Below are 12,743 nucleotides of genomic sequence, written 5' to 3'. Positions count from 1 at the left end.
TTCACATGGTCTAAAGACGCTGAGCTCCCAAAAACCAGAACCTCAGTCTTGTCTGAGTACAGTTTGAGACTGCTGTATTGCATTCACCAAGCTGCCACCATGTGGCAGCCATGGACTTTCTCCACAACCATGTCCTCATCTTGCTAAAATGCTAGCATGCATTGTCTATCATGAGCATAGGACACAATTTAAAACACCACAGCTGTACTTGCTTTGCCAGCGATACCATCTAAATATTAAAAAGGGTGACTAGACAAAATATCGTAAAAGAATATTGAATGGATATAGGGGAATAGTAATTTTTACCCCTACGCTATCCAACGCTTTCCCTACTGCTGCACTTACTGGAGTGGGAATAGTAATTTTTACCCCTACGCTATCCAACGCTTTCCCTACTGTTGCACTTTCTGGAGTGGGAATAGTAACTTTTTACCCCTACGCTATCCAACGCTTTCCCTACTGTTGCACTCACTGGAGTGGGGATAGTAATTTGTACCCTCCTGCTATCCAACGCTTTCCCTACTGTTGTGCTCACTGGAGTGGGAATAGTACATTTTATCCTTTTGCTATCCTACGTTAATAATATCGAATATTTTTTATTAATATTAAGTTAATATATACATATGTATTAAAAAATGCATATTTGTTTTATTGTTAATTATTTATCAATTTTAAGGTTATTTACCTATTTTTAAATATGTTTTAGTTAATTATTTTTATTTCATTAATTTTACATTACTTTTAAGACATTTAAAAAATGTGATATTTTAACAAACTATGGGGCATATTACCAACATATAGCGATAATTACCGCTAAGTAGGGTTAGCCGCAATATTTTTATCGCCTCGCATCACCGTTTTTTATCGCTGAGATAACTTGCTATTAGCACGGTTTATCTCAAAAGCGATAAAATCCAGGCGATAGCAGCGAAATGCTGAATATCCCTGTGAATACAACGATATTCATGCATTAGCGACTAAATGCTCTTAGCCATGTTATCCATCTCCCATTGGATAACATGGCTAAGAACTGGTCTGGGCAGGTGTTAGTATTTGGAGATATTCGCGCTTAGCGCGAATATTTCCAATGCTACGCTTGCCTTGCTAATAGGCGATAGCGACGTTAGCGACTGCTGTCAGTCGCTAACGGGTTGGGTACACCCACTTTGCATGTCATTAGCGATAAATATAGTTGACATGCAAAGCGGGCCCCAAACCGCTCGCTATCGCCTACAAGTTGTCGCTAACTGCTGTTAGAGACAGCCTGTTAATAGGGCGATAGAATTATCGCCGCTTAGCGTCCGAAAACGGTCGCTAACGCGGCGATATTTGCCTATCGCCCTCCTTGGTAATATGCCCCTATATTATTTACAACAATATTTTCGATTCGATATTTTTGTACTTACCTGTTTGTAGATTGGAATTCTATATTCTGGCATTCTTTATTATTTCCATGATATTTTGGCAGGTTGATATTTTGCTCCTCGATATTCTGTCAGTGATCCATTAAACAGCATGGGGCTATGAGCTAAACCCTACAGTAACCCATATCTCGATTCTTTATGGCTCTTGTTAAATGGTGGAAGATAATACCCTGTTTCCCTTCAGATGAAAAAGATTTTTGCCACATCGTTGCTTTTTCTACTATCCCAGATTCCTCCAGCCTCTTTAGAGGGATGTTATGGGACACTGTGTCAAAAGCCACCAAGAGATCTAAATGAATGACCATTGCTTTTTTTCCCATTGTCAAGGTAAACCTTAACAAACTCAGGGGCATATTAGCAAGGTCCTGAGATAATTATCGATCAACGCTTTTTGCGCGAGGATAATTATCGCAGCCTAACGCTGGATTCTATCGCAGAGATAGCGTGCTATCATCAAAGCTTATCTCCCAAGCGATAGGAATCTATGCGTTAGCTGGAAAACAGTCTGATTATCACTGGTAATTCAGCTATAATCACACTGCAACCAGTAAAACCTTGCTGATAGGGGCAGGGTGATCTTAGCCATGTAATTCACCTCCCATTGGAGTACATGGCTAAGTCAGGTTACAAGCAGGCATTAGGAAAGTAACATTAACTGTGGTTAGCGCTACTTTTCTTAACGCTCAGCTTGTTTGCGTGCAGCTTAATAATTGGAGCAATGTCGGTTAGCGACATTTCTCCAGTTATTTTGGTAAGGAGCGCCCACTTTGCATCTCATTAGAGATGCAAAGCTGGGCGTTGTTGTAAGGGGCGCTAAATCAGCAAAACACGCAATAGTGTGTCTTTGCTGATTAGGAGATAACATTATTGCCGCTTTTTGGCCTAAAACTGCCGCAAAAGCGACGATAATTTTATAGCGCCGCCTTGGTAATATGCCCCTCAGTAACCTCTAATTGAGCTACATGGGGACCAAAGCCTGATTGAGTAACACGCAGGATCCATTTACTTTCCGTTATCTGGGTAACCTGGCTGGAAGAATGAAAATAGGCTGAGACAAAGTGGGTCTGCATTGGACATTTTCAACAGTAAGAGCACTTGAGATTCATCCCATGAGTGGGGGACTGCTCCTAGTTTCAGTGATTGATTAAATAGTGGGTTGATCCAGGGAAAGCTCCTCTGTTATGGCAGAGGAGCGTTGCTCTTCCTGCTGCCAACACAGTAGGCACACACATTAATAGGTACTATTTTATTATGTGTGGCAGGCTTGCACTGATACAGTGCGAAGCCCGGGGGTGGAGCTGATTAGTGCAATTGCACTATTACTTCAACCCCCTGCCAGGGTCCATGTCAGAGTGGCTGGCTGTTTTCAGACGGCCAATCTGACCTGCGAACTTCAGAGCCTGCAATCCTAGGTCTGAGAAACAGCAAAGGAATTGCAGCTGCAGGCCCTCAGTCTCAAAATGAACACTGGGTTAGCCTGCTCCAACCAATCCTGGAGCTGCGCTACAGCTCCAGGATAGGTTGGTTTCGGTTGTACCTGAGAGGAAGTCCTTCCCTTTCTGCTGAGGAGAGAAGAGAGAGACAGCAACAGTACCCTCAAGCACATGCAACATGTATAGGGTAAGTTGTTTGGGCATTGCACCCCTCCATGTTTAAATGTTGCCGCCTGCTACTGGGTTGATCTGTATATTAACTATTGATACAACCTGTTTTAAAATGCTAGGCAGACATGGGTCCATGTGTGACCTGGCCTGGCCTTTAGAATAGTTGATTCTGTGTCCGCTGGAGTGAACTTTTCAAAAGTTTCCAATTTGATTATATCACTTAAAAGCCTGCCCTTCCCAGACCAGGACCAAAGGACGGCACTCGTCTAGGCGTATGACAATGATTTTCGTCATCTTAGTTTAATTTTATTGCCAAAAATGATGTCCAAATTCTGGAAAATCTGTTCCTTCTATAAGTTCTCTATTAGGAAAACCATTTCAAAACGAAAAATATTTCACAAACTGCAAATGTAGAATGTCACTGCCCCAATCAGCAACACAATGTTTTGAAACCCCAACACAGTACAATAATTACACCAGAAATAAAGCTACAGAAGCTAAACAATAACAACAAACACCAACACCACAAAAGAACAAAAATATATCTCAAGAAAGCAAACAAAACCTTTTGGCTTTATCAATTCTTGTTATAACCTCTTTTAGATTTGGAATGTCTCTTGCTTTGTGCCCACCTCCTTCTTTCCCCATGATTTGTGCACTTAAGAATGGCTTTGAGATTCTCACTTAATTGTCCTTAGCTGGGGTCTGACTACATCTTGCTGGCTCATCCCCACTCTGCACTGTCCCTAACATGTCTTGATCTCTATGGAAAGCTAGCCATTTCCCCAGACACAACACTGTAACCTCGACCCCCTGTGATTTATTTCTAGTATGTATTTTACTTGATCTAAGACTTAATGTGATGAATGGACATGCTGTGATTCCTCCATCGTGATGTGCTTGTCCACAACAGTCATGAAAGCTGTGGTCACTGGGTGGTTGACAGTTGATGCAGATTATGAATGGGAATGTAGTAGGCCTGAGGATATTGACAGACGTTTGAGGAGACCGTTGTGATAAGGCCACATCTCTCTTGGGGATCATCTTACCCAAGCCCACCCACCAGCAGAGGAAATGAGACAGGAAAATCAGGGCCCTTGTCAGATTCTAAGGGCTCCATAAAATGGCCAGCGCAAAAGACTTGGGTATCCTTCTCCAAGAGGTACCACTGGAGTGCGCATCTCGAGATCGAAGAAAACCTGCAAGGCCTACCAGTCAGGTAACTTACTAGAAGGCTCAGCTGAAGACTCATAACATGCAAATTGTAAATATATTATTTTACTTAAATGTTTTATAACAGTGATGGTAGTAGATAATTGTGTGGGACAAATGTCACAGAATGCTATTATTTGAACGTGCCTCTCTTTACCAGATTTGAGGGTTTCATTTTGAATGAACTAAGAACTAAGCAAGCCAGATAGAGTAAATCAGAGGACATGTCAGTGAGCCTGGGAGTGGGGGATAGAATTTAAGGCAACTTTTGAGTGTATTATACAAAAAAAAGCACGTCTACATTCTTGCTATCTAAGGCTGTATGGAAGTAAGCAAGTAAAGTTAATCGGCTCTATACAGTCAACACAGTAGAATGGTAAATAAAGCTATTTTGTGTTCCCATTGGCAATTGGTTACAGGACATCGAGCATTTTTGTGTTAGACTGCAGATGCAACATGATAGTGTATGCTCTTTGATATATTTGTGTAATTGACATAGTGAGTTTTTAATTGCTAGTAAATAGATTATTTGTTTTTAGAATGACAGGTTGTTTGGATGCTGTTTACAGCGTTATTTATTCAAAATTGAGATGCGTGTGGGATTTATTAATGATGAAACAAAAATACTACCATTTGCAATACTTAGTTTGCAAAATTCCAGTAGCCCTCCTTTGGGGGCGCTCCCTGACATTCCTAATTCAGTCTGTTCAGCAGATGAGCCATACTTCCAGCCTCCATGTATTTACAGCCTAAATTGGTGCTTCATTAAGGAACTTTCTTTCTAGGACTCCTAAAAATAACACACACAAGATCGGCTAACTATTAACAAACACTTCCTGAAACAATATGGCAGACCTGTTGATCAGGCCAATGCTTACGAGAAAAAGTGGTACTTCTGCTATACAAGGAACAGGGGCATTACCCACTGTTTTAGTGATTTCTATACTGAACAGGGTTTTCTTCACTAGATGTCCCCATTAACACAGCTCGTCCTACCTCACCGCCAGCTTTTAAGATGTGTGCTCTCCCTGCATTTCTCTCAAATTTTACAATCCCATAGTTATGCTTGGGGCTGTGCAATGTATTTAGTATTCTTGCAACTCACAGGATAACCATTACAAATTATAACTTCACACTCATGTGAGATATTGTAATCGTATTCTCCTATATTTACTATCAACTAACAAATGCTTGCAACATGCGCTTGGTTTATTGTCATAAGTATTTTGATGTGTGTGACAAATCCCTTCTGTTTTCTTGAAGATATACACATATATGTTGTAATTCTGTAATCCACTGTTCACAAGCCACAGAGATGCTCTGCACTGCTGTTTTGCAACCATTCCCAGCTCCTCCCTAGTTCTCTGACTGATGCAACACCTATTAGCCCTAGTAGTAACTATGGGTCTGATTCACAAAGGTAGCTTGCACTTTTGATTAAAGTTACACTTTTGAGTAAGTTTACTATTTTTTGATATTTACACACTGCACTTTTGTAGCAACTTACACTTTTGCATTAACTTTCATTTTTGTAGTAAGTCCGGCACTACACATGGCCTACTACTGGTACTGCAACACCGTCCAATAGAAAAAAATGGAGGTTGGGACTCAAAATAAAACTATATAAACAACAGGATTCTATCAATGTGTAATAGTGACTAATTTTAATTTTTGTGATGATTATCTATTTAATAGGTGTGGAACTCGGCTCTCTCTTGAGATGACAAGACGAGGGCACTATGTGCTTTTAAAATACCCCTCACACACTAAGAATCCCTTTGTGTCATGCTTCATCAAAGGGGTCTTCCCGTCCCTCTACGGGGCGGGGCGTTCTGCGACCTACGGGCTACGTGGGAGCACTAGTTTTGTTGTGACAATAGGCTATGTGTGGTGCAGTGTAGGTGATATCAGTGAAGTGTAGGGACCTGTATATGTGGGTGCAAAATAAAAATTAAAAATTCCCTGGCTAGTAGAAAAAATATATTTTATTAACTTCTCTGGCTGGGAACATTAAAAAGGGGTTTTGTTGGTAGAACTATTAGCTTGCTACATGGTCAACATGTTTCATAAGCAGTCCCCTACTGCTTATTCATCAGGACCTCTGATGGTCCCTACAGAAAAGTACTTAGTTTCGGATTCTAAAGTAGTATGCCTACGGTCCTACAACTAGGTAGCAAAAATCGGCTGCCTAGTTGAGCTTCTGATAAACAAAAACAATTGGCCCGACAGGTTCTATTTGAACTGCTACCCCGCCTAGTTTAATAAATTACTAGGTCGGACAACTTTAGTTAAACAAATTCATACTTTATATAGAATTTTTTAGAAAATTATTCTTTTGTCATCAAAGAAAACACAATAAGTGACATATATATACAATTTTACAAAGTGAAACATAAATGTAATAATTAAATGGCAAACATCACAAAAAGATTGTTACACACACAACTAAAGAATGCCTCTTAGTGAATTGGTTGTGAGGCACCAGTCCTTAATAGAAATAAAAACTGACAAGTGGACATACTAATTATTATACAAGCCTCCTTGTCTACACCACCCTAAGACGTAATTTTGCATTCATGGAGGGTGCTACTTGTAGGGGTTATGAGCGATGGAATTTGCACAAAATGCGTTGTCTTATCCCTATGTAGCCCCTTCTATTCTTTGTCTTAGGTGGCGAGTTGTCAACGCGTTTCGATCCCACTATGATTTGAGGGGATTTCTATTAAGGACTGGTGCCTCACAACCAATTCACTAAGAGGCATTCTTTAGTTGTGTATGTAACAATCTTTTTGTGATGTTTGCCATTTAATTATTACATTTATGTTTCACTTTGTAAAATTGTATATATATATATATATATATATGTCACTTATTGTGTTTTCTTTGATGACAAAAGAATAATTTTCAAAAAAATTCTATATAAAGTATGAATTTGTTTAACTAAAGTTGTCCGACCTAGTAATTTATTAAACTAGGCGGGGTAGCAGTTCAAATAGAACCTGTCGGGCCAATTGTTTTTGTTTATTAGATTGTAGAGGTCCAGGCCAGACAGTGACAGGACCCGAGCCTCCTTTTGTTTTCCCTAGTTGAGCTTCTGGGCATGAGTGGGCCTAAAGTGAAACGTAGAAAAAACGGACCTATTGTGGTCTTGGTAAGGCAAATCTAGTGTGCCTCATGAGCTGGCAAACGAAGGGTGTTCCACGCGGTAAAGTTACCACTTCTTAGTGCAATGCCTTAATCATACCCTTGTGCCGCTCCAAGTTTTTTTTATTTTAAAAGCACATAGTGCCCTCGTCTTGTCATCTCAAGAGAGAGCCTAGTTCCACACCTAAAATTAGTCACTATTACACATTGATAGAATCCTGTTGTTTATATAGATCAGTTAGCAGGGTGATTCTATCATTACCTCTACACTTCCTCTACTGTTGTTTTGGGACTCAAAATAAAACCCCATAAGAAATACTGTAAAATTAAATTGAATGACACAAAATAGTTCCACATATAAATTAATGTGACAAATATATCCAAATAGTATATATGTATTATTTAATTATACATATTTAATCACCTTTTTCAAACTTAGAAATATTGTAACAATAAACATTATTATTTAGTAATAACATTGATTTTTACATTATTTTTAAATTCAAAAATAAAATATTTAATAATATTTATTGTTATATATTTTTTTATTTTATTCAAAACAGGTGTCAGATGCTCATCTAGTTGTCTGTTTTGAATTCTTTCCTTGACATTTAGCCAGTTAGGGCACTTCAAGTAAACAAACACAAATTACAAAACAGAAGACTTAAATCTTCGAACCCCACAAGACAAATAAGGTATGATGTATGTTAAATTAAGAGGTCAGAGAAAAGAAGCCATAAGTATGAGTACCAGCTGAGGACAGGCAAGAACAAAGCTAGGAAAGATTGTAAACTGGGCTGAGATGCACAAGGGATAGGGCAGAAAGAGACTGGGGTTCAAGAGCAGGCCTTGAGTTGAGAGTGTGCCTGGGTCTAGTTGGGGATGATGTTGAAATTACTTCTTGGGAGGGGATGTGATTGGGGCCTGGAGTTGGGAATGAAATGAGGAAACAGTCATACACACAGAGTAGTTGTCGGGTCTGTGCCTCACAGCTTTCAAACACTTGAATTGTATTCCAGGCCCTGAGCGTGCCAGGCTCAATTTTTATTTGACAAATATCATGTTATTACCTTGACGCATTCGGCATTTGCAGCGTTCTACAAATATCCTTCAAATCATATCATATCATACCATATCATATCATAGTAAATCATTTATTTTTGTCTGTAAATAAAGTCTATCCTTCCAAGACATTGCCTGGCATTGAATGCTGCATTCTTGGGTTTTTGGTCATGTAAATCATTCCTACTTGCATAAATAGGTTGGTTTACAAGGGAGAAAACAAGCTTTTAGACTTGTAAATGGAATTAGTCAAACTGAATAAATCTGCTCCTGGCAGTGGCCGGTGGGCATTCCTGGGTGGGAATGCCCTGAATGTTGTCACCACCCACAATTTCACAAAAAATGTTATTATTAACAAACCATTGTGTAACCCTTTTTTTCTCTGATAAGAAGAAAAACCTCCGAAGTGCATTATAATTTGCTATTTTTTGTTTTTTTCCCAAAATACCCATGGCTATATTATTTCTTTTAGAAATCAAACACACAATTGTTTTTCAGGATTAGTAGGTAGCTGTTTTGAGCACAGTTTGTAAGTATAACTTGGAAAACATTTGTACATTTAAAAAAAGGTCATAAATTGGGACCAGGTGAGGTAGTAAATCTGAAGAAGTGTATCTCTATGTCTTTAATTCTTGTTATTCCCTATGTTCGACTGTATCTAGACCCAAACCCTTATGGCCTTACAGATTAAACCATGATTGCCTTTCCACCTAAAATTGAAAACTAAAGCACACCAAGGCAGCCATTGTTAGTCAATCGAAATGTAACAATATTTAATACACTGTGACATTGAAACTTAGATAAGTCTGGTTAAAGTGTGCACGTTAACAGGTATCTTTCATGACATGTCTTGTTCCTGTCAGTGGTGTTATGAAACCTAAGGGGGCCACCCTGCAAATTTCACAAAGGGGGGCACCCCATACCCTCGACCCAGAGAGGACCTTTAGGGACAGGGATCTCACCACCCTTGCACAGTGCAGGAGGGGGCATTCTGGAGCAGGGGGCCCTCTGCACCATGGGTGCTGAAGAGGCTATTGTTACACCACTAGCTACACACCAAAGATTTAAGTGGCTTGTGGGAAAGGTGATGGTGTGTTACATGGAATAAAGTACCTGCTGCTTTAGATGATAAAGATATTGTAAGTCACCTTCGGCCTCATTCCGTTATATGGTCATGGAACTCCTCAGTGAGTTGAAATATCCTTATAATGTATGGCAGGGGATGCTTTATCTCATAAAGTACAGCAAGCAGTTTAACTATGTCCTAATGTAGACCCCCCTACAATGTGCTTCCAAGGACACTACAGATAGTTCCACTAGTGATATTCTAGACAATGCATACAATAAAAAACGCATAGAGAAAATAGTGCAGATTTATTTAATAAAATACAGCCACCAGTTTAACTATGTCCTAATTTAGACCCCCCTACAATGTGCTTCTAAGGACACTACAGATAGTTCCACTAGTGATATTCTAGACCATGGGTACTCACAAACATTTGCCCTAGGGCCACAAAGTACTGTCTGTGGCGTGACTGAGGGCCGCACTGATGCCAGCAGGCTGGTGGTCGGGGTCAGTGTGGGTCAGGGATTGGGTAAGGAGGTCTAAAAACATGTTAAATAAAAGGCCAAACATGTATTTGCAGGTTAATACATGCTTGCCTGTTTATTTAACATTTTTTTCTGAATATTAGTTCCCAGCAACTAAACAGCAGCTAGTGCTGCTGTTAACCGGGGGGCCGCATGGAAAGGTCAAGAGGGCCGCAAGTGGCCCCCGGGCTGTACTTTGAGTATCACTGTTCTAGACAACGCATACAATAAAAAACGCATAGAGAAAATAGTGCAGATGTCTGTGATTGTCCACGCAGGCATGGGTAAATGCTGATTTGGGTAATACATTTAAAATACTTGTATTGAATTACCTTTTCAATTTACCTGCTTGGATTAAAATATATTACGTCTCCACACAACCAGTGGTTAATTTGAGCCGGTGGTTTCCGGTGCTCAAAACTGGATCTTAATTTGTTTCCGGTGCTCCACAAGGGCACTTAATTGTTAACACAACACTTAGGACAGTCTGCCACATGGTGGCGCTGCTCATCTAATTTAGAGATGAGCAGAACAACGGTTATTTATAAATACAATATACATTAAAAATTACTAATATCTGCCACCATAGTCATTCCTTTAGCTATGGGGACCTCGAATTATCTGAACTGTAGCACTTGTTGGCAAGAGAGATGGCTATTAGTGGTTTTGGCAGCGATAACAGGAGCGATGGTTGGCGCAAGTTGCAGTGGACTCCTTGTCAGGGCCCTGGCACTTAATATTTTATAAATTAAGCACTGCACACAATCACTCCTATTGGGTGCAGAGGACACAATGCCTGCATTTAACTATTTTAAAAAATTATATCCCTGTCCCCTTACAGCATTCCATTTAAAAAACAAGATCCCTGTGCAAGGCACAACTGTGCTTGTCATTGGGAGAAAAAGGCTTGTGTTGTAGGAGAGCCTTTTGGGGGAGGGGGGCAACTTCCTTACGCTCAACTACCACAATCACTCATATGCAATCCTCCCTCCACATCCTTCACCACTAATTCAACATTCCAGCTATATTTTTTCCCTCCATTGCACACAGCCTCTTCCTATGGTTGACACCTAACTGGTTTTATAGGGGCATGAGCTGCATTTCAATGTACCGGCCAGTGCAACAATTAGAAAAATCAGATTGGTTTTTCCCCTCATTAGTTCATAGTTTAAAGAGGCAATGTAAGAAGAAAACACTTTAAGTGTGCTCCACAGCTGCCCTGGTGACCCCTGGCTGACAAAAACAGAAGGCCATAAAAAAAAAGGCCATATTCAAAGGAATAACAATGATTTCTTATAAAGTTCAATTTCAGAACCATTTTGGGGCCTTTTTACAGAAAGTTAAATTGTGAACAGATGGCTATATTTGTCTGTTAGCAAATAAAGGTAGCAACCTTATCTCTGCCGCAATAAGTTCTTTGCAGCCTCTTCCCTTCTCAGACAAGCAGTGCTCTAAGGAAGACACTTTTTGTGAGGAGTGAGAGGGGGTATCTGCTCTTGAAGGGGGCCTCGCAGGTTCAGAGTGAAAGAGAAACAAAAGTTGTTATTATGTTTCTCTTCACTGCTGAGTCATCCTGTGTCGGCGCCGAGCAGCTCAAAGCAGGCTGCAAACTGCATCTGCTTTACAGGAAACACACACCCTGGACAAACAAGCTGAGTGGGCCCCCTTCATATATAGAAGAGTGGGCCCCCCGCACAGCGGAGGTCATGGGGATGTGTGTTACGCCACTCGTTTCTGTATGTCTTTCATTCATGACCATCATTGACCGTCAGAATAAAAAACAGGCACCTCATAAGTCACTTCCATGTTCTCATTGGTAGACCCAATCAAAGCGTACAACTTCCTGAGTGCTGAGACTGTAAGGATTTCTTGGGTGTATTAGTAATTAGAGATGTCTATCGAGAGTTCCTACAGGGGAGCACATTGATCCCAGTGAAGGGGGCTCTAGCAGTAGTCAGAGGGTAGAACAAGATGTAAACGTGGAACAAATTACATCAATTGAAACTTTACACTGCCTATTTCCTTCTTGTAGGATGCAGGTGATGCAAGCAGTTATCCTCCTGCCAGCTCTCCTGGCCTTTTCCATTGCTTTCAAACATCTTGACCAGGAATGGGAGACATGGAAGTCCAAGTACGGTAAGAAAGGCGCTCTGTAGTTTCCAAAGTACATCCATCTGTTAAAACATAGAAGTCAACCATGTTGAGAATGATTCCGTAAATTGGAAGATTTCAATGACATGGGAAACAGTTCACCAGAAATCTTACACACCCTTCTCTTATAACTGTGCCAGAAATAAACCAAGCTTCCTGAAATGTAAAGTAAAAGTATTTCAAGCTCTGGTCATTTATGAAGAAATGTTTATATATGTAATTTTGATTTTTAGATGGATCAAAAATCCTGGTGGGATTAGCCCACCTACTGCGGATGTCTGTTTCTAAGCCAATGCCATGAACAAATAAACCACCAAATAGATTAAAGTAGCAAATATTATATTTTGTCCATTGCTTCATCACCAATGACACCAGTTGTTCCCATTTTTCCTATTGCCACAGGGCTGACCTGGAGAAAAGGTCTAGAAAAACCAGTCCTCAACCCAGGAGCCCGGGAGTTATTGCCAAATTGCTTAAACATTGGACTTCTGAACCAGATTTAACAAAATTAAAACACCAGTGTAAAAATATCAAAACGAACAATTCTGATCCCAAT

General features: G+C 40.1%; 1 protein-coding gene across 1 annotated transcript in view; it reads left to right on the top strand.

Moving 5' to 3' along the window:
* Nucleotides 1-4,192: 4,192 nt before the first annotated feature.
* LOC144792181 (cathepsin S-like) overlaps nt 4,193-12,743 on the top strand; it is a 34,831-nt gene continuing 26,280 nt past the window's right edge. The window contains exons 1-2 of the mRNA XM_078667116.1: nt 4,193-4,247; nt 12,069-12,172. Coding sequence (XP_078523242.1) covers nt 12,070-12,172 — 103 coding nt within the window. The 5' untranslated portion in view covers nt 4,193-4,247; nt 12,069. The remainder of the gene's footprint in view (nt 4,248-12,068; nt 12,173-12,743) is intronic.

This window comes from Lissotriton helveticus, chromosome 1_1 (genome assembly GCF_964261635.1).
Source record: "Lissotriton helveticus chromosome 1_1, aLisHel1.1, whole genome shotgun sequence".
NCBI lineage: Eukaryota > Metazoa > Chordata > Amphibia > Caudata > Salamandridae > Lissotriton > Lissotriton helveticus.
This window is presented reverse-complemented; position numbering and strand designations above follow the sequence as displayed.